Below are 20,105 nucleotides of genomic sequence, written 5' to 3'. Positions count from 1 at the left end.
AAGAAGAAAAGGGGAAGACAGAAGACTTGTCTTGCGTGTTGCTGTATAGAAACACCTACGGAACTGCTCAGGTTCCCAGATTCCCGCTATGGCGGACACAAGCATCGAGGCTGTGGAGGCGGAGAATGCGTCTTGGGTCAGGACGGTGAAGGATCTGGCTAGTGGAGCGGCCGGAGGAGTTGCGCAGGTGTTATTAGGTGAGTTTTGTGTTTGCCGTCTTGACGATCCTCTGGTGTGGGTGGATGGAGGCGAGCTGGGGTCTGCTGCTTGGTGGTATGCGTGTGGTTGTTCTTCCTGAAAGCCTGAAAGAGGCAGATGGGCACACGGCAGGCGGAAGCGCTCCTCGGAGTGAAAGTGCTGGTTTGAGTTGAATCATGCTAACATACCTCCAGGTCAACCATTCGGTACGCCACAACATATCTCATCCCCGATTCCCCTCTCTAACCACCAGCACAAACAGACATCGTCAAAGTCCGCCTCCAAACCACCACCACACACCCCACGGCCCTCTCCTGCGCGACCTCGATCCTCCGCAACGAAGGCCCCACCGCCTTCTACAAAGGCACGCTCACGCCCCTCATCGGCATCGGCGCCTGCGTCTCGGTCCAATTCGGCGCCTTCCACTACGCGCGCCGCGCCTTCGAGGAACGCAACCTCTCGGCCGGCCACCCGTCCCCCACCCTCAGCTACGGCCAGTACTACGCCTCGGGCGCCTTCGCGGGCCTCACCAACAGCGTCCTCTCCGGACCCATCGAGCACGTCCGCATCCGGCTGCAGACCCAGCCGCACGGCGCGGGGCGTCTGTACTCGGGCCCGCTGGACTGTATCCGCAAGCTCTCGTCCCGGGACGCCGGTGGCGTGCTGCGCGGCCTCTACCGCGGCCAGGCCGTCACGTACTATCGTGAAGCGCAGGCCTATGGCGTCTGGTTCCTGACGTTTGAGTATCTGATGGCCTGGGAGCAGCGGCGCACCAACTGCAAGCGCGAGGACGTCAGTTCGCCGAAAGTCGCCTTCTACGGTGGCCTGGCGGGCGAGGCGCTCTGGATCAGTAGCTACCCCTTTGACGTGGTCAAGAGCAAGATGCAGAGTGATGGGTTTGGTGAGAAGCAGCGGTTCAAGAGCATGCGCGACTGTTTTGCGCAGACGTGGGCGAGGGAGGGGATGGGTGGGTTTTGGAAGGGGATTGGGCCCACGTTGTTGAGGGCCATGCCCGTTAGTGCGGGGACGTTTGCTGTGTAAGTGAAGACATGATTCTGTGTGAGAGTCGTTGCTAATGTTGCTGTGTTAGGGTCGAGCTCACGATGAGAGCATTAGGTTGAGGTCGAAGCTGCGCAAGAGTACCATGGCGGATCGTAAAATGCAAGATATGGACGAACACACTGGACATAGATGGCGCTCAAACTGCCTTCCGTGGGCAGGATTTTTGGGAGTACAAAAGAGCTGTCTGCAAAGATCCTATGCTTCGCTTTGCCTGTGTCAACACTCTGTCTGCTTCATCTGAATGTCGTCGGTATTTACAGCCTCGCATCCCCTCACCCCTACTTTCTCTGGTCATGCATCAAATTTTATCTGTATGGCGCGTCGGCCCTCGCCACCGCAGCGATTTCGGGTTCCCACTTGTCGCCGTTCGCCAGTAGCTTCTCTTTGTTGTAGAGCAGTTCCTCTCTCGTCTCGGTGGCATACTCTGCGTTAGGTGTCTCGACGATAGCATCAACTGGGCAACTCTCTTGGCAGAGGCCGCAATAGATGCACTTTGTCATGTCAATATCATAGCGAGTTGTCCTCCGAGACCCATCTTCTCGTTCTTCGGCTTCAATTGTGATGGCTGATGCCGGGCAGACAGCTTCGCAAAGCTTGCAAGCAATGCATCGTTCCTCGCCTGAGGGGTACCGGCGCAGAGCGTGCTCGCCGCGGAATCTGGGAGAGATGGGGCCTTTCTCGAAAGGATAGTAGATTGTGTAGCTTTGATACATGTTAGACTTGATGACGAAGACGGATTCTCGCCCACAACAGGCACCAAAGATACATACGGTGGTCTGAAGAACTGCTCCATTACGACGTACATGCCGCGGAACATCTCGGTCAGGAGAAAGTAGTTGCTGGCCTTGTCCGCAGCGCTCTCGCCCTCGTCAAATCTCTTTGGCTTAGGCAGTCTGAATCCCTTTGGCGGTGGGCCCGCCGGGGTGGCACATCGAGGACTTGAGGTATGGAATTGAGCTGTGGCGCGAAGGAGCGGCGACGACTGAGCTTGTCGGAGGGCAACCATAGACGACGCCAGTGGTCTCGCGACCAGGCGAGATGCTGGACGAAGGGAGGACGCCATCGTCGGCAACAGTCGAAGGGAAGATGCAAGAGTCGTGGTGGCGCAAAGAAGCAGTCGACGTTTCTGTGGAGGTGATTCAATGATGTTGGAAAGAGCGACTAAGCAGATTGTCTGCACCCTCATTGGTGGGAAGATAGTGGAGCTTGAACTGCGTCTTTGGAAGCTGCATTTTGGCGTGAACATCCTCACCAGCTTGAACATTGTCTTGAGACCGAGTCGCCATCTCATCCATCCCTCCGTCTAATCAGCCGCTCCTGTCAGTCTATCTCCAGGACCTTAAAGAGCCGACATGTACCGGACCGCAGCCGTGCGCGCTCTCCGCGCAGCCACTAGAGCTCCCGTCCTCCGCCAAACCCCCATTATCCGACAGACTCCTTTCCTGCAGACATCCAAGGTCGCTCCTTCATTCGCTGTTCAGAGCATAAGATGCTACTCGGCGCCGGCGGGTCTGTCAAAAGATGAGGTACAGGGACGCATCATGGATCTTCTGAAGAACTTTGACAAGGTTGGTGTTTCCACTCAACGGTACAAGATCATAAGTTAACAGTAATACCAGGTCACGGACGAGTCTAAGGTCAGCAACCACTGCTATGTATAACTTTGTACGCCTTGAAACTGACTTTAATAGATTACCGGTACTTCGCACTTCCACAACGACCTCGGTCTAGACAGCTTAGACACCGTCGAGGTCGTCATGGCTATTGAGGAGGAATTCAGCATTGAGATTCCCGACAAAGAAGCCGACGCGATCCACAGTGGTATGGATGTTCTTCGAATGCAAAGGAATCTGTCTTCTAACAATGAACAGTTGACCAAGCCATTACTTACATCTGCGCCCAGCCCGATGCTCACTAAACAATGTCTGTTATACGGAACAGAGATGGAGCAGAACAATTCCAAAGGGCTGTACATGAATTGCGGACGGAAGTGAGCGTCTTGATGCTCGGCGCTCTGCAGTTGTTGTACTATTAGGAGCGGTACCTAGACAAAATTCGTCTCCCTCAAAACCTTCCATCAAGTTTCAAATTCGTGCTTTGGAGGCAAACGTCTACTGACGGTCCAGGTAATGTCGTCGCTTATGTCTATGCGGTCTTCCGGCCATCTAGATCTATACAACGCCTTCGTGTCTGAGCTGTTTCGTTCCGGCTTCATCATAACCCATTTCTGCAAGAACCTCGTCTGTGTGCTCACCCAGCAGTGGCGGTTTTCGACGGACCTGCATTTTTGTTCCTTCGAACTTCACCGCTGGACCAATAGTTCGCAGGATCCCGTCTTTGGCCGCCTCGAAGTCTCCGATATCGACGACCATTTCCCTAGCAAGGCTTTGTTTGTCTTCCAACGCCTCAACGACATCATTCTGTTTCTCCATTAGCATCTGCTCGACTGGGTGTCAAGCGTGACTCACTATAGGCCCATACGGCAGACCGGACCCGTCAAATACCTCGAGCCACTCTGTCAGCGTTTTCTGGCTGAAGCGCTGTTGCAACAGCCCATTAATCTCATCCCGGTTTTCCACCCTCCCATCATTGCTCCCAAATTTGTCCACCTCCGACAACTCCCTCACCCCCATCACCTCACACAGCATCTTCCACTGCCTGTTATTGTTCGCCGCCACAAACAACATGCGTCCATCTCCCGTCTCAAACCCTCCATACGGCACCAACGCCGCATGCCCTAGTCCATACCTCCCCCCTCTCCTCCTCTTCCCTCCCTCCCGATCCAGATTCAAACTCGCCAACCCAACATTAATCAACAAACTCAGGCCCGTCTCAAACAAGCTCCCATCTAACCTCACCCCCTCGCCCGTCGCATCCCTCTGCCTCAACCCCGCAAGTATGGCCCCATGACAATACAAGCCCGTACACAGATCCGCAATCGCCACGCCCGGCTTCGTCGGCCCCCCATCCCTCTCCCCCGTGATATGCAACAACCCACTCTCCGCCAGAGCAATCGCATCATACCCCGCCCGCCGACTACTCGGCCCCGTCGCCCCATACCCACTCACACTCGCATACACCAGCCTCGGATTCACCTCCCTCAGACTCTCCCACCCCAGCCCCATGCCCTCGGCCTTTCCCGGCAAGAAATTATGCACCACCACATCACTGCGGCTCGCCAACGCCTTCACCATCTCCACCGCCCGCTTGTCTTTCAAATTCAGCGTCATCGACCGCTTGTTGCGGTTGATGCTCGCGAAATACAGCGACATCAGCGGGTGCGACGCCTTCCACATCTGCGCCGTCTCCCCCTGGGTGCGCCACAGCCGCGTCTCGTCCCCCGTGCCGGGCTGCTCGACTTTCAACACGCTGGCGCCGTAGTCGGCCAGGATCTGCGTGCAAAAGGGCCCCGCGAGGACGCGGGAGAGGTCCAGGACTTTGAGGCCGTGCAGGGGGAGGTGCTGCGTGTTGGGGTCCGTGGGAAAGGGGTTGGCGGCGCTGGTGGTGGTGGTGGTGGTGGCGGTGCTATTGTTGCGACGGAGGGATAGGAAGGCGATGTTGCTAAGTATTTGTCTCGGGGCAAGGCTTGGGAATGGCGAGCGGTAGAAGGGGCCTCGCGGCGTGATAAGGCGGCGAGGCAACGCCATCCTTGGCGCGTCTGTGCTGCCTGGCGGACTCCCACTTCAGCTGGTCGGTCCTGTCCTGAGCGTTGGAAGCTTTTACGTTGTCTTTTGAGACAAAACTAGACGGATGTACACAAAGTAGATTTACTATACTACTGGCAGTCGCACCTGACGTGTATATGCGAGGTTGCTCTGCCGTCGTCTTCGCGGTGAACAGGGCCTCGTGCGGGGAACCACCGAGGATGTATGGTGGATACCTCCCGGAGTCTTACCTCATGGTATATGGGCTTTTCACACGGCCTAGAACCGACGGCGTCTGTAGTAGTCACTGATGCAGAAGAAGCCAGCCGGAGGAAGCCTTTACTTGATACTTAAACCTTGCTTCCAAGTCGATTTATATGTACAGAGTCTACAACCTATTAGTTATGCTCGAATCCTCTCAACCAGAAGCCTATCGAGCTTCATGAATTAATTGCTTGTTCAAAGTGATACCTTGATGACGGCTTCAGCAGGTTCGAATACAGGAATGTCTTCAATATCCTCTCGATAGCATCCCGATCCTTCGTATCCAACAGTTTCGCCTGCGCCACTGCTGCCACGTGAAAGTAGCCCGACCTATCCTGCTGAGCATCATGGGAGAAGTGGCCGTCTGCTTTCTCTGCCATGATTCCAACACCCAGTATCCAGAGCCACAACCGTGGCTGTTTTTGCAACCCACCAGACCGCTTGCAGTACTCGTGGGCCTCCTTTAGGTGAGCGAGCACTGGTTTCTGCGTACCAAAAACTTTGTAGAACTGCGACTGTGGAGTAGGCTCGACGTTGACCGCTTCATGAGATGTGACGACCCTGTACCAATATCTTGCGGCCAACGCCGTGGCCGTCTCCAGATAGGCTGACGTCAAGTCATCGTCTGGCCCGCTACTGCGTATGGTGTCGTACACATCGTTGTAGATCTCCAGCAGCTTGCTCGACGTCAACGTTGCACGGAAGGTGAAGGCGTCCATGACTTCCTCATTGAGCAGCTTGGGCGCCTTCTGCAAGGCAGATCCGACATCAGAGAGAAAGCGAAACTCGCGCACACGCTGGAGGAGATGCGACCCGATGCCCGCTTCTTGAAACCCATCTGTGGTCCTACTCGGCATGAATCCCTGTGCCATAAGCTGCCTCTTGGTTGCAACTAGTGTAGCGATGAAGGCCGTGTGGTCGACCAGCTTCTCAATGTCGAACACGGGGCGGCAGAGCGTGAAGCTGCCGCGTAAGCATTCGTGCCACAGTATCGAACACAAGAGCCTTCTGTTCATTCTCGCAGCATCGAACCTGCCTTGTTGCTGACCTTGAAGCAATTGTTGTAGAGTGCCTGCGTGAAGGGCAGCATTTTCGTGCTGTTGACCCGAAATCTCGATCGATAACAGGGAGAAGATCTGGGTGAGCATATGCTCGTTCAGGCCTGTGTGCCGTTCATTGATGCTCTCTCGTAGGATTTCGTAGGCTCGGGCCTTGTATTTCATGGCAGTGATATGCAGATCGGGATTCGAGGTTATGGTGGCCGCCGAGGATGCCAGTCTGGCCAAGTTGGCGTACCCAACGCACTTGTCCTCGAGGGCCTCGAGCGAGGTCTTTGCGAACTTGTTGGTAAAGGCACCATGCTTGTTGTCACCTTTCTCGATGCCTGAGGCCCAGGGGAAGAACATCTCCCGATCGAATGCGAGCAACTTGCGGACTTCGGGTGTGATGACAACGAGAGTCGAGTTGAACGGGTCATGACTACCGTTGTCAAGTGCAGACACCAACAAGGGAGCCTGGTGTTCAGCTTCTACCTCTGAGGAAGCTGCGATATCGTCATTCATATCTGGCTTGACATGCTGCAACGAAAGACTGCGTTGTAAGGGTGAGATTGGAGAGACTCGTTGGGCAGTCTGCTTGGGAGGCACACTCAATGAAGTACGACCTCGTGGCGGTGATGACTTTTGCTTTGGTGACAGGTTGCCATCTCTGGTGCTGGCTGGCCTTGTAGGAGATGGCGAGGGTGATTTGACTGACTTTGCTGTCTTCGCATGCTTTCGTCGCTCGGCTGCGAGTCGACTCAAGTGAGTGTTGATGAAGCGCCTGTCGTCCGGGCCACCTCCCGGGCGTTGCGGAACAAAGGAGAATGTCCCTGGGGTCTTCGCGGTCATGTCCGGTCCATGTTGATGATTCAATGCTGCTCTACAGCGCGAAGAAGCTGGTTTATACCATAGCGCGATAGTCTATGAAGAGATAGGATCGATGAATAGTACCAGAACTCCGGAGACTTTCAGTGTTCCACGGGCAGAGATCTCGGTTGAGAGGGGCTGATTCCGCCCCGAGCAATCGCTTGCCACCATCGATACGAGGCTGAGGGCGTAAAAACACAGCCTGTAGCTACCCCCTTGCAAAAGATGAGAGCATGGCCTCGGGGCAAGGAAGGACAACTCGCTGACTCGTCATGGATGCAAGGCTCATGCCAGCTTGCCTGCCCACTGACCGTCACTGTCTAGCAGAAGAGTTGCATTCATCTTTCTGGCAGCCGGAGGATGGTGTCTGTAGCTACGAGGGCCAAAAGGTTGTTAGGCGACTCCAAGCCAGTGCGGGGTGAAGACCTGAGATCTACACCATGGCCGAGGCAACGAGGCGCTTACTCTAATCCCTAACCCCCAAGAGCAAGGGTACTAAAGTACGATCTCCTTCTTGCATATCTAAAGCCTTGGGGAAGATCTCGCTGATGGTTGTGCTTCGATCTGACAGCGCCTGGATGACCAAGCGCTGAAAATACACCCGTCAGCAAAGTGTGCAGGGGATCCCGTCTCAAGCAGCAAGCCATGAACCCACTCACGTCCCCAATCCGGTCACGATTGTGCTCATTCCGCGGTCTCCCCCAACGAATCACATTCTTGTCTGGCACCGAACTACATTATTCGAAACGATCATCGTGCACCCAACAACGCCGAAACATTCACGCTCGAGGTACCGAGTACTTGCAAAACCACGATCCCGACTTGACCGAATCTCAGCGTACCGTCCGTGAGGCCATCGGCAAGGTCTGTGCTCAGTTCGACGACACCTACTGGGCCAACGCTGAACGAGACCACAAATTCCCCGTCGAATTTCAGCAAGCAATTGCACGCGATGGCTGGCTCGGGATCTGCATGCCCGCTGAATATGGAGGCTCCGATCTGGGCATCCTGGAAGCCGCGACCATGATGCAGACCATTTCCGAGAGCGGAGGAGCATATGCGGCCTGCTCATCGGTCCACATGAACATCTTCGGCCTGGAGCCCGTCCGCAAGTTCGGCACCGAGGAGCAGAAGAGACGCATGCTGGCACCACTCATCGCTGGCGAGGAGCGAGCGTGCTTTGGAGTGACGGAGCCTAACACCGGACTCGACACGCTGAAGCTCCAGTCCCGCGCCACCAAGTCGTCGGACGGGAGCCACTACACGCTCTCCGGCTCCAAGATCTGGACCTCGACCGCCCAAGTGGCCGAAAAGATCCTCATCCTGGTGCGCACCACGCCGCTTGAGGCGGTCAAGAAGCGCTCTCAAGGCCTGTCCCTGTTCTACACCGACCTAGACCGCTCTGCCGTGCAAGTGACGGAAATCCCCAAGATGGGCCGCGCCGCGGTCGACTCCAACATCCTGTTCTTCGAGGACTGGCGCGTGCCCGCCGAAGACCTGATTGGCGCCGAAGGCGACGGCTTCAAGCAGATCATGGTGGGGATGAATGCCGAAAGAGTCCTCATCGCCGCCGAGGCGCTCGGCCTGGGGTTCGCAGCCTTGCGGAAAGCGGCGCTCTACGCCGGCGAACGACAGGTGTTTGGACGGCCCATCGGCATGAACCAGGCGATACAGCATCCGCTGGCCGACAGCTGGATGCAACTCGAGGCCGCGCGATTGATGATCAACCAAGCGGCCAGACTCTATGACGAGGGCTATGAGGCGGGCGAGTACGCGAACGCCGCCAAGTACCTGGCTGCCGAGGCCGCTTACACGGCCTGTGAGAGGGCGGTAATGTCGCACGGTGGGATGGGCTATGCGAAGGAGTATCACGTCGAGCGCTACTTCCGGGAGAGCATGATCCCCCGACTGGCGCCGGTGAGTCGCGAAATGATCTTCAGCTACATCGCCGAGAGGGTGCTGGGGTGTCCAAGAAGTTACTGAAGGGCCCCAAAAGGAGGCTGGCTCGGACCTGAAGAGCTCTGATTCGCCTGAAAGAGAGGCAGTGAATAGGCATGTGACGTTCAATGCATTTGCTGGCAAGAGGCATACAAGAGTCTGGAACAGGTGTTTTGGTAGGACAAGTCCAATTCTGATTGTGGCTATGTAAAGTGGATGAGTCAAATAGCAGCAAGTAACTCCCGTCGATATAAAGTTGCGCCCCCAAGTTCGCATGGCCATGAGTTTGGAAAGATCAAAATGCGCGATGAACTCTGTGTCGCCCATCGCTTCATCCTCTTCATCAACATCCGGTCGTAACAATGAAACTGGGTCTTCAGTAACCCCGACGACGCAGCAATCGATCTCTTGCATGCATTTCCTAAAACCCCCAGAACCTCGTTGGTTGTCCTTCACAAAGTCACTTTGTCACTTGTCGATGAAATCTTGGCCTACCGTCGAGTCGCGACCCCTTCCGGAGAGGAAAAAGGGGGTTGACCCGGAACCGGCAGCGTGGTGAAAGTCGAAAGGGAACCAAGGCTGCTCGCTCATGGCCGCTTCGCATCCAGCGCCTGCGTCAATTGCCACTCACTTCTTCTGGTTGAGGAAGGATGACATCGACCCGCCGCCCAGGGACTGGGCCCAGTTGTTGCTGTTGTTACCACCGCCGTTGCTCGGCTTGTGCTTGTGCTCCTGACGCTTCTTCTTGGCGAAATCTTCGGTGAGGTGTCCGGCGATTGCTCCACCCTAAGATGTGAGTCAGTGACTGTCCCGGAATCCGAGAGATGTGAGAAACTTACGATTGCGCCTAGAATACCATGGCCCATCTTGTGGCCTCCATAACCTCCAGCTGCGGCGCCTCCGACAGCGCCGAGAAGACCGCGTTCGCCCTCGGCGCCAGGGGCGCCCTGCTGGTATTGGTTCTGATCATATTGGCCGTTGTAGCCTTGTTGCTGGTATTGTTGGTTGTGGTAACCTTGCTGCTGGTCGTAGCCCTGGTTGTAACCTTGCTGTTGCTGGTCGTAGCCCTGGGAGTAGCCTTGCTGTTGACCGTAGCCTTGCTGCTGGTTGTATTGGCCCTGGTAATGGGCGTTGTATTGGTCGTAACCACCTTGTTGACCGTTGTAACTCATGTTTGACTAAGGCTGAGTGCTTGCTGGATCCTAAGATTGGATTGTAGTCTTGGAAGAATGCAGTTGAGACTGTGAATGGTTGGGAGAATGATGAAGGAGAGAAAACAGAGGGGGTGAGTCACAGCAAATATATGCTAAAGAGCACTTACGGGCTATAGCGAGGCTGACGGCATCTGATTTGTCGTCTACAAGGGGCTGAGCTTACCAAGACCATACACAGTCGACGCTTTTCTGATTTCCGGTTACCGCTCACAGCCACTAGTGGTGGAATACGTGAGCAAAAGTCCCACAAAGCGAAGACTATTCCACTTGCGGCCAGGCGAAAGACGCGGCGCAGGGCATCTGCGGGGATAGACACGCTGAAACAACATGGCGCTGCGTATTGCGAGAACAAGGCTTGGAGGATATGTGATTGGGGGAACCGTGGCTGAGTCGAGGCGCATTTACGATGCAGGTGGCTATGCCATCGCGCTAAACCTTTTTAGGTCTTATGAGGCGACGAGGCTGAGTACGAGAACCAAAGTTCCTTTCTCGGAGGTGATAGCCGCCATCTTCATCATTGGTGCCTGACCATACTATAAACACTCGCATGATGACGACTACCACCAAGCTTTTGAGCCTCAAAGATCTGCCCCGCGCCGCGATCTTGCCTAAGCGCAATCCGCAGCAGTCTCTGCTTGAGGCCGGTGATGATCCAATGGTCCGCCAATACAGCACAATGGCTCTGAGTCGGTGAGAGGCGATGTCATAGTCAGTGTCAGGGGCTTGCGACATCGCGATGAATACGTCTACGCTCTGGACATTGCTAAAGATGGTCCGTCCCTGATAAACCAGACGGATGTCTTTTCCGACAAGCTCGGCACCAGGTTGCTCCCGGACCCGAATGCTCGTAAGGGCCCAAGTGCGACCTACTGTTCCTAGCAGTAACCTCTCGTTCGACTTCGGATCAGAACGTCATGACTCCTGCAGGTTCGCTTGCATCGTTCGAATGGGTGACTTCAGCAAATATCCAGTAGGTACGCGTTGACTTGGGTTGTGGGCAAGTTGAACTCAAGGCTGGCGGGCTTTATTAGTACCATACCTCTGTCCTAGCGAAAGATCTCCGTGAGAGCCGGCCTCCGCCCCAACAAGCAAGAGAGTACCTCACGTGGACAGTTCCAGAGATGCCGAAGCTTGAAGTGCTTGTTGTGGGTGCCTCGGTCGCGGGTCCCATGACAGCATACTGGCTAGCTAGGGCTGGTGCGAGGGTAACGATTATTGAACGATTCCCCGTGTTACGCACCAACGGACAGGCCATCGACATTCGTACCTCTGGTGTGACGGTGATGCGCAAAATCCCAGGAATGGAGGCAGCCGTGAGGGCCAAGACGACGCAGCTCGAAGGTCTCAGCTACGTCCGCGAAGACGGCCGTCCTTACGGAGTCATCAGAGCCACGGGGAATCCAGATCAGCAATCGCTCATATCAGAGTACGAGATCTTCCGAGGAGACCTATCGCAGATTCTGTTCGATCTCACAAAGAACAATGAGAACATCAGGTACATTTTCAATGAACAAGTCGTATCGATCCAGCAGCGTGAGAACCAGAACGGATCAGTGACAGTCGAGTTTGCAAACGGCACAGCGACCTCAAGTTTCGACCTCATCGTTGCTTGTGACGGCGCAGCTTCGCGCATTCGAGCCCTCGGGTTCAACTGTGCTGTACGCGATCATGTCGAGACAACAGGTTGCTGGGCGACTTACTTCTCCGTAAAGGAGGACTTTCTTCAAGGATCAAAAACCGGCCAGGCACACTCAGCTACCGGAGGACGTTTCGTGTCCATTGAGCCGGATCCTTCCGGCATCAACCAAGTCACATTGATGAAACTGAGTGCCCGCGACACCCCGGAGGCAACGCTGGGTTTTCGCCAGGCGTTGAAACAAGGCGACGACGCGCTCAAACAATTTGTGGCGCAGCAATACCAGGACGTCGGTTGGAGAACCGCCGACCTCCTCAAAGGCATGATGGAGACCGACGACTTCTACGGTAGCGAATTGGTCCAAGTCCACATCCCCGCCTTGTTCAGCGGCCGCGTCGTCCTCGTTGGCGACGCCGGGTTTGCTCCCGGTTTCAGCGGCATGGGCACTTCACTCGCCATGACTGGCGCCTACGTCTTGGCCGGGGAGATTCAGCATCATAAAGGCGATGTCGGAGCAGGACTTGAAGGCTACGAGAAGCGCATGAGGCCGATGATCAACGAGATGTCCAAAGTGCCACCTTTCGTCACGACGTTAATGTCGCCGCAAACCCGGTGGGGGATATGGTTGCGGAATGCTGTGTTTGCGGTCATCTCGTGGACGAATGTTGTGGAGTACCTGCAAAGGTTCTCCGACTTGTTCGGGGCCGCTTTTGCCAGTAACGACGAGTGCAAACTTCCAGACTATGAGTGGGAGAAATGACGTCGGGCATCCCAGCGGAGTCAATCGCACTTTACGCGGTGGGAGAATGCTTCGGAATGGCGCAGCAGATTATGGGCCTGGAGATTTAGGAGGGTGTCCGGAGCTACAGGCATGATACGAAGCACTAACACCCAGTCCACACAACCGGGTCTTTCACGACTTGGGAAGGACCAGCACTATACCCCTCATCAGACCTGAGGCATATAACCTCATTCTTGATGCTCAAGAAGCTGCGGTGCCCGCATACCCATGGAACTCCTTCCCCTCCTCCCGCAGAAGCTCCGGCAGCTCATCCTCGCGATAGCTCTCCCAGACGCCCTTCTCACGCGGCTCCCAGCCAAGCTTCCGCAGCCGCACCGCCCTGCTCCGCGAGTTCAAGCCGATGACCGCACTGCTGAACGGTCCAAAGAGATCTTCATATTTATCTTCCGGCACGGTCTTCGGCGTCGGATCCTGAATCTTGCCCGCGGCATACAGGCCCTTGCCGACCTCGGTCGCCACCTCCAACCACGACTTCTCGACGCCGTTCTCGCAGAAGAAGTATGGGTTGTCGAGCAATTCCTGCGGGTCGGCCTGCTCGATCCAGTGCAAGAGCACGATATACGCGCGGGCGAGGTCGAGGACGTGGATCTGGGACTCGACTGAGAGGCCCTTGCCGAGGTGCGGAGCATAGCCGTGCTTCAACGCGAAACGAGTGATGGTGGGGATCTGGATCGTCAGGCGCTTGTGCTTGGGGTTGAAGCCGTATATCAGCGGTGGGACCATGATGGCTATCTTGGCTTTCGTGCCCAGGGCCTGCTGCGCTCGAACGATGGATAGGTCGATGGGCCTGTGGGGAGCATCGTCCGGCACCGAGTCAATCTCCTCGCGCTTGTCGTCGTGGTAGATCTTGTCGCCCTGGAACTGTCCCTGGGCACCGTCGTCGAGGACGCTAGTGCCGCTTGTGTGGATGTAGATGGTCTCCTTGCCTTGCTTGGCTCGTTCGGCGACGCCGGCGACGATGGCTTCTGCCGAGGGCTTGTGATCTGCTGTGGCGGTATGGATTACGATGTCGTATTGGAGAGTCAAGTCGGTGATTTTCTGGGTGTCATCGAGGTCTCCGAGCACTGTTGATGCCCCCGAAGCCTCGAGTTGTTTGGCATGTTCTTGTCGTCTCGCGTAGCCGGTTACTGAGTAACCTTCTGTCAGGAGGAGGTCCAGCACATTCCAGCCAATGAAGCCTGGACCGACGATGAGGACATTCTTTCCACCCGCCATGATGATTGATGTTGAGTTGTCTTGTAAAGTACGGCCTCGGAGAGTAAGCTACTTTATACACAAGCTGGCGTCACTCTTCCTCATTACCAACACGGAAGCATTTCGCCGTGGGGTAGGTAAACGTCAGTGCACAACCTATCGGGAAATATTCCCGCGCCGGTTATGTAATTCTGCCAAGACCGAAGGGCATCGGCATTAAGACCGTGCGGAGCTCCTACACGCAGTAGGCGGGCTGGCCAGGACAGCAGTCTGAACAAAGACCCTGCGTTTTGACGGGATAGGGCCTTGTCTTCATCCAAGTTTCGTGCTAACTTTGAGCTGATTGGTGACTCTCTGAGGCCGAAGAACGCGTATGCGCGCTCTGGCGGATGGGTGGCCTCAGTTGCCTGAGCTTGGCGTCAGCAGTACGGTGCGAGATGGCTATGTACCGCTCGGTCAGGGTAAGCTTGTGAAGCATGGCAACATCATATATAATCTGTGCTCGTGCTGCGAGATCATGCACTGCCCTTCTTCACTTACCACGCCTGAGACAGTCGACCACGATGGAGTTCCCGAAGCCTTATCCAAAAATGGCCCAGCAGCCGCGGGAAAGGGGACGACCGATGCAGGTCATCTTTGTTGGCCTGTCGAGGAGCGGAACCATGTCGCTCTGGGCTGCTTTGAGGGAACTTGGGTATACACCATATCATTGTTTGGAATGTGGTTTGGACAACGCCAACGGTGCGTATCCGAAGTGGTGGGAAGCTGTACAGGCGAAATACGAAGGAAAGGGCACACCATATAAGGGGAAGGATTTTGAGAAGATGCTCTGGCGATATGACGTAGGCAAGGCCTTTTTCTGAATCGGGTCCAGCTGACGTCTCAGGCCATTACTGACATACCATGCGTCCTCTTCGTCGACGAACTTCTGGAAGCATACCCGGATGCCAAGGTAGTCCTTCAATCTCGGGATCCAGATGCTTGGGCTAGCTCAGTGCGAGATAATTTCCTGTACTTTCTGAGTGGATGGCGATGGTATTATCTCAGGCTTTTCGACAAGGTGGGTTTCAGGTAAACCTCGCTCCTTGATGCGCAGCGCTGACACATCCACAAAGAGTACCGCCGATCCATGGTACCGTATCGTAGAAAGGTCCATCAAAGAATGGAGCGGCGGAGACGTGACAAACCTGGAAGCTTACAAGCGAGGTCTAGCAGCGCACAAAGATCATGTTCGGGCGCGCGTGCCAAAAGACAAGCTTCTAGAGTACAACGTTGCGCAAGGCTGGAAGCCACTTTGCGACTTCCTGGGCAGAAACGAACCAGACATGCCATTCCCGAAAATCAACGAAGGAGCGATGGTCCGCCAAATTACCGATCATTTTTTACGACGAATAGCACTCTTCGTAGTGCTGCCAAAGGCGCTGTTGTCTTTCGGGCTGCCAATGGCTGTGGCGGCTGGAGCATGGTGGTACAGTTCGCAACAGCCGTAACATCGAGCTTGATTACGCGTTGCTCGGGATCTTGAACAAGTCGAATGCTAGTAGTTGGACTACGTCAAAGAATGAGGGGATGGAGCGGTGCCGTCTTAGCGACATGTACAGTAAGAATTGATAGACGAAGCTCGTGGTTGCCCTGTACAACCCATGCCAAGACACTAGTCCGTTTGTAGGAAAGCCTGCACTGCTTGGTGACTTCCTCGCCTACCACCCGCTCACTTTCCAGATCAAAAGTGCTTCAGATTCGGCGAGGTCCTGTTCAAAATGGCTCCGATACTGTCGAAGATGGGCTCCGGTGCAAAGGGCGAGGAGTTTAGTCAGCCTGCGGCACTCCGGCGGTCTCCTCGGAAGAGATGCACCGATACACAGGCTAATGTGCTGGCCAAAGGCGATACTGTCTCCTCCAGAGACGCATCTTGCAACGCGTCAAGAGGCAAATTAGTAACAACAACAGCCGTCGACGAGCTGACTCGGCCCAAGAAGTCCATCAATGCCTCTATATTACGGGAAATTGAACTTCCCTCGACAGAGGATGAGACCGAATTTGAAGCTGCCATCACCAGTGCTCAACGCGCCAGACCATCGAAAAGCGCAGCCGATGTCAACTCTCTGGCAATCTCAATTGCCCAGACAACTATATCACGAACCGCACCGGAAGGGGACCACTCAGACAGAGTCTTGAACATGCCAACCTCGCGGGCAAAGCCCAAGTCCCCGACTCACTATACAAGCCGATATGTACTCAAAGAAGCTAATTGCATTGACGATTACTCGGACGCCGCGGAAGACGAGGACGAAGATACGGATCTCAGCGGATTTATTGTTGACGATGGTGCGGAAATCAGCTACCATGAGTCTCCCAGTGAAGACTCGGAAGATGACTATCGACCCAGCAAACAGAAGAGCCGGCAGCCTCGCCGTCGTCTGCAACGCGGCCACCGAAAAGTGGTCGACTCTGACTCGGACAAAGAGAACGAGTCCGACGCCGGCATAGCGGCTGCCTTGGACGGTCTGGAAATTGGAAATGCGGAGGCTGGGCGATCGCGGAAGGCAACCACCGAAGTCATTGACTTGACCACGTCTCCAGACGCGCCTGCACGCGTCACGTCCAACGCGCGCGTCCAGGCTGCAGAGGACCCTTTCGCAAACACTACTTATGAACTTGACAAGTCTCTGAAAGGTCTATCTCTGTTTGATTCTATGCTGAGACTGTCGCCTCCACGAAAACGAGAAGCAACGTCTCCCACCCGTGCCAGTACTCCCGAGCCACCAACAGACCCTGCACCCGAACACACCCCATCACACCAGGCCCGACCTCAGACACCGACTCGCTCCCCTTCGCCACCGCAGTTGAAGTCTCCCTCCAAGCACAGCAATTTCCAGCGCTCACCGCATCGCCAGTCCACCGATGCCTTCTGGGATCACCACACAGTTAATGACTGGCACGACAGCTACTCGCCCAAGAAAGCACCTCTCACCTCTCCATCCAAGAACCCTCTTGCTCGCTTCGCCATATGGTCTGACGACGACGACGAGGGATCGGATAACGACTCGAGACACGACTCTTCCAGCGCAAGTGATAGCTTGCCAAGTCCTTGCGCCTCCCCTACCAAGCCACGCTCAAGTTCCCCAATGAAGTCTCCCGAGAAAGCTGCGCGCGCAGCCTATCTTGCCGAGAAGCGGGCATCTGCTGCACGCAAAACGACCTTCGATGCGGTGAAAGAAGAACTTGGCACAAATTTACTCGCATATCTCGACGACCATGTCACCGCTGGACAATTACAGCGTTTGTCCGCATCCACGGGTGGCGTGCAGATCAAATGGTCCAAGACTTTACGCAGCACCGCCGGAAGAGCGAACTGGCGACGTAGCGTTACCAAGCCAAGCGGAAGTCCTATCAAAGGCAGCCCAGTCAAGGGAATGGTCGGTGACCAAAAGGTCAAAGTGGAACACTTTGCAAACATCGAACTGGCGGAAAAGGTTATCGATTGTGAGGAACGTCTGGTCAACACCCTGGCGCACGAATTCTGCCATCTGGCCAACTTCATGGTCAGTGGGATCCGCGATCAGCCTCATGGCATAAGCTTCAAGAACTGGGCGGCGAAAGCCACAGCCTGCCTTGCGAAGGCCGAAGTTGGAGGCGAGGATGAGCGAGTCCGAGCGACCTGGTCAGCGTGCAAGGTGACCACGAAGCACAGCTATGAGATTGAGTGGAAGTACTTGTGGGCCTGCGTTGGTCGGGACCAGAACAGCGCAATGAACTTCCTCAACGTACAGGCAACCAAAGGCTGCGGCGCAGAGTATGGCCGGCACAGCAAGAGTATCGATACAGAGAGAATGCGCTGCGGCCGGTGCAAAGGAAAACTCGTGCAGGTGCGCCCTGTTCCCCGAGTAGCGAAGAAGGACACAAGCGTTGCAAAGACCATGACAGTGAAGAAGAGATCTGCCGAGCGCAAAGCGAGTGAGAGTGGCAGCGACGTTTCCGGATCCTCCAGTGGTGTCCGTGTCAACGAGAATTTGCAGGAGATGGAGATCATCGAGTTGAGCGATTGATTGTATCACCACCAAAACACACACACACATACATCCAATGAGAGACACAGGCTTTGAACCACACTGATTCGCGGTGTTGGGAACTTGGAACTTGTCAGGCATGACGAAAAAGGCGCTGGACAGTGTGGCGTTGCAAAAATGGCGTTGAAGTCAGGCCTACTACTTGGTCGCTTTTCCAGGGTATTGATTCATGTACTTGTATGAAAAAGTACTGCCTCTCACTCTCAGGGGCTGCTGTTCATATTCAAAAGCCATCTGATTTTTTGGGTTCTTTGGTGCTATATCTCGGTGAAACAGTCGTTGTCTCCCTGAGAAGCCTCGCTTCGATGCTCGCAGCTAGGTTCACTCGAGCATCTCGTGCCAATTTCCTACGAAAGTCATGATATAAGCCGATCACTCTACACCTCCGATCTTGACCCGCCTAACGACTCTGCTGACGATTGACTTCAACTCCTTCTCCTCAACTTCGGGACCATCTTTGTTGACAAGTCTGTAGCACCAGCATGCCCTCACGAAACCGAGACGCAGGTCGTGAATGGTGACCGGGAATTCAACGCTGCCCTTCGCAATACCTAGAGTGGCACCCACGAACCACTCCAACAAATGTCCAAGTCCGGAGTCCTCCGTGATATAGACCCAGTTGTCTGCGTTGAAACATGGACAGCTGTAGCCAACATCGATCACGGCGTGCATGTTGCAACGGTCTCCGCAGTCCTTCGACACGTAGACTCCAGAACCAACGACAAAGTAGTATGTCGGAGACTCGCTGGCAGGGATGGACGGGGCAACAACGAGGTTACCAACATCGTATGCTGGATCGACCGTCTTGTCTTCGTAACCGAGAGCTTCCAGCGCCGTACGACACTTTTCCTTGAGCCTGTCGCTAGTCAATAGATATCCTCAGTACTCAAAGACTAGCAACATACTTCTCTGGGCTGGGAATTGTCAGAGCCATGGTTTACGTTGCCATGTCAGGTACCGTAGTCCGAAGGAGAGCTTGCGCTGTCGATCTTGTGCTGTTGATGAAGACTGAAATCGTAGCCGCTCGGCCAAATGAATAATTTTCAGAGAACCTCATCAGTCACTGGGGGATGCGATGACTGGAAAGTGGAGACTTTGCGACCGGCTCTCAGAGAGCGATGAGCTCGAGGTGAGGATTAGGCCAAGCAATCGCATCGGCATGGCGTTGTTTGTCGGAGACGGCAAGTATGCTGCCCGGCCATGCTGTTAGGTCGGCGGTGTTGCTGGTCGTGATTCGAAGAAAGGGTGTAATTCAGGATTGTGCTATCTAAAGTGTCGAAAGCGGCGCATGGGTGCCGTCGTCTGGGACGCTATGTTCACGATGTTGGACTGCCGCCTCAATCGCTGGCGAAGAGGCCGAATTCCTTTATGTCGAGGGTCGCAACGATCTTTTCCATGATTCCCTTCGCCACTGCCTCCTCTGCATCGGCCTCCTCTTTCCCGGAAAGTTCCTTCAGAGGCACATTCACTCTGACGCAAAAGTCAGTGCTATACTTGTCCATCCTCACAACCAACTGGTAGCACTTGGTCAGCTGGTTCGTGGTCAGCGGTGTTTGCTGCCATTCGATGGGCAGGCTGGTCGACGCCTTCTTGTCCACTTCAGGTGAGATGATGCCGCCTTGAACGAGATAAGCTGGGAAATCCTTCAGGCTGTCTTCGGCGAGCGACAACTTGGTGGGCGCGCCAAGCTCTTCCGCAAGATGATCGGGCGGGGCGATGACATCGGTGAAGTGGAAGTAGAGAGCAGCTGGGTCGGGCTGCTTAACGAATTGGTTGATTTCGAAGATGATTGAGGTGAGAGTCTTGTTCGAGAGGAAGACTTCCTGGTGATCCGGGATCTGACGGATGTCGCTGGCGTCGATCAGTGTGGTAGGGAGCTCGACGGTGATGGCACCTCCGTAGAGCTCGCGAGTACCAAAATCGGCCATACCCTCGATCGAGGAGATATGCTATAGAGGCTTTGGGGGAGCACTGAGCTGAAGAGAAGCAGCCCGGAGTGTGGAAGGCTTGGGCTAATTTGTATCTGCTCACGGCACCGTTGCTGAAGCGTGGCGATGGCTGCCTACTTCCGTACTGAAACCAAAGTAGGCCCAGCTTCAAATCCACTATCCTGCTAGAAATAATCGTGGAATCTTCATTGGATGCTGGAGAATCACCTCTGTCTGCCTGCTGCAAG

The 20,105-nt window shown here is 55.1% G+C and overlaps 13 protein-coding genes across 13 annotated transcripts; 6 read left to right on the top strand and 7 right to left on the bottom strand.

The window, feature by feature from the left end:
• Positions 1-242: 242 nt before the first annotated feature.
• Positions 243-1,239, top strand: HMPREF1541_07493 (uncharacterized protein; the record flags this gene model as incomplete). Its single annotated transcript, XM_008721817.1, has 2 exons — positions 243-360; positions 461-1,239. The coding sequence occupies 2 exons, from the start codon at positions 243-245 to the stop codon at positions 1,237-1,239; spliced, it is 897 nt and encodes a 298-aa protein (XP_008720039.1).
• A 326-nt stretch (positions 1,240-1,565) lies between these two features.
• On the bottom strand, positions 1,566-2,323 carry HMPREF1541_07492 (NADH-ubiquinone oxidoreductase 23 kDa subunit, mitochondrial; the record flags this gene model as incomplete). Its single annotated transcript, XM_008721816.1, has 2 exons — positions 1,566-1,962; positions 2,031-2,323. 2 exons carry the CDS (start codon positions 2,321-2,323, stop codon positions 1,566-1,568), a joined length of 690 nt encoding a protein of 229 aa, XP_008720038.1.
• Positions 2,324-2,612: 289 nt separating this feature from the next.
• On the top strand, positions 2,613-3,178 carry HMPREF1541_07491 (acyl carrier protein; the record flags this gene model as incomplete). The annotated part of the gene is made up of 4 exons (XM_008721815.1): positions 2,613-2,828; positions 2,880-2,897; positions 2,952-3,081; positions 3,132-3,178. 4 exons carry the CDS (start codon positions 2,613-2,615, stop codon positions 3,176-3,178), a joined length of 411 nt encoding a protein of 136 aa, XP_008720037.1.
• Positions 3,179-3,431: 253 nt separating this feature from the next.
• HMPREF1541_07490 (uncharacterized protein) lies at positions 3,432-4,907 on the bottom strand (the record flags this gene model as incomplete). Its single annotated transcript, XM_008721814.1, has 2 exons — positions 3,432-3,680; positions 3,729-4,907. 2 exons carry the CDS (start codon positions 4,905-4,907, stop codon positions 3,432-3,434), a joined length of 1,428 nt encoding a protein of 475 aa, XP_008720036.1.
• A 437-nt stretch (positions 4,908-5,344) lies between these two features.
• Positions 5,345-7,057, bottom strand: HMPREF1541_07489 (uncharacterized protein; the record flags this gene model as incomplete). Its single annotated transcript, XM_008721813.1, has 1 exon — positions 5,345-7,057. The coding sequence occupies one exon, from the start codon at positions 7,055-7,057 to the stop codon at positions 5,345-5,347; it is 1,713 nt and encodes a 570-aa protein (XP_008720035.1).
• A 663-nt stretch (positions 7,058-7,720) lies between these two features.
• On the top strand, positions 7,721-9,058 carry HMPREF1541_07488 (uncharacterized protein; the record flags this gene model as incomplete). The annotated part of the gene is made up of 1 exon (XM_008721812.1): positions 7,721-9,058. The coding sequence occupies one exon, from the start codon at positions 7,721-7,723 to the stop codon at positions 9,056-9,058; it is 1,338 nt and encodes a 445-aa protein (XP_008720034.1).
• A 582-nt stretch (positions 9,059-9,640) lies between these two features.
• Positions 9,641-10,185, bottom strand: HMPREF1541_07487 (uncharacterized protein; the record flags this gene model as incomplete). The annotated part of the gene is made up of 2 exons (XM_008721811.1): positions 9,641-9,799; positions 9,853-10,185. 2 exons carry the CDS (start codon positions 10,183-10,185, stop codon positions 9,641-9,643), a joined length of 492 nt encoding a protein of 163 aa, XP_008720033.1.
• A 1,163-nt stretch (positions 10,186-11,348) lies between these two features.
• Positions 11,349-12,623, top strand: HMPREF1541_07486 (uncharacterized protein; the record flags this gene model as incomplete). The annotated part of the gene is made up of 1 exon (XM_008721810.1): positions 11,349-12,623. One exon carries the CDS (start codon positions 11,349-11,351, stop codon positions 12,621-12,623), a length of 1,275 nt encoding a protein of 424 aa, XP_008720032.1.
• Positions 12,624-12,845: 222 nt separating this feature from the next.
• Positions 12,846-13,880, bottom strand: HMPREF1541_07485 (uncharacterized protein; the record flags this gene model as incomplete). Its single annotated transcript, XM_008721809.1, has 1 exon — positions 12,846-13,880. One exon carries the CDS (start codon positions 13,878-13,880, stop codon positions 12,846-12,848), a length of 1,035 nt encoding a protein of 344 aa, XP_008720031.1.
• A 569-nt stretch (positions 13,881-14,449) lies between these two features.
• Positions 14,450-15,349, top strand: HMPREF1541_07484 (uncharacterized protein; the record flags this gene model as incomplete). The annotated part of the gene is made up of 3 exons (XM_008721808.1): positions 14,450-14,701; positions 14,746-14,919; positions 14,975-15,349. The coding sequence occupies 3 exons, from the start codon at positions 14,450-14,452 to the stop codon at positions 15,347-15,349; spliced, it is 801 nt and encodes a 266-aa protein (XP_008720030.1).
• Positions 15,350-15,619: 270 nt separating this feature from the next.
• HMPREF1541_07483 (uncharacterized protein) lies at positions 15,620-17,908 on the top strand (the record flags this gene model as incomplete). Its single annotated transcript, XM_008721807.1, has 1 exon — positions 15,620-17,908. One exon carries the CDS (start codon positions 15,620-15,622, stop codon positions 17,906-17,908), a length of 2,289 nt encoding a protein of 762 aa, XP_008720029.1.
• Positions 17,909-18,301: 393 nt separating this feature from the next.
• Positions 18,302-18,863, bottom strand: HMPREF1541_07482 (uncharacterized protein; the record flags this gene model as incomplete). The annotated part of the gene is made up of 2 exons (XM_008721806.1): positions 18,302-18,785; positions 18,835-18,863. 2 exons carry the CDS (start codon positions 18,861-18,863, stop codon positions 18,302-18,304), a joined length of 513 nt encoding a protein of 170 aa, XP_008720028.1.
• Positions 18,864-19,266: 403 nt separating this feature from the next.
• HMPREF1541_07481 (uncharacterized protein) lies at positions 19,267-19,857 on the bottom strand (the record flags this gene model as incomplete). Its single annotated transcript, XM_008721805.1, has 1 exon — positions 19,267-19,857. The coding sequence occupies one exon, from the start codon at positions 19,855-19,857 to the stop codon at positions 19,267-19,269; it is 591 nt and encodes a 196-aa protein (XP_008720027.1).
• Between the last annotated feature and the right edge of the window lie 248 nt (positions 19,858-20,105).

Source organism: Cyphellophora europaea (assembly GCF_000365145.1).
Source record: "Cyphellophora europaea CBS 101466 unplaced genomic scaffold supercont1.7, whole genome shotgun sequence".
Classification (NCBI taxonomy): Eukaryota; Fungi; Ascomycota; class Eurotiomycetes; order Chaetothyriales; family Cyphellophoraceae; genus Cyphellophora; species Cyphellophora europaea.
This window is presented reverse-complemented; position numbering and strand designations above follow the sequence as displayed.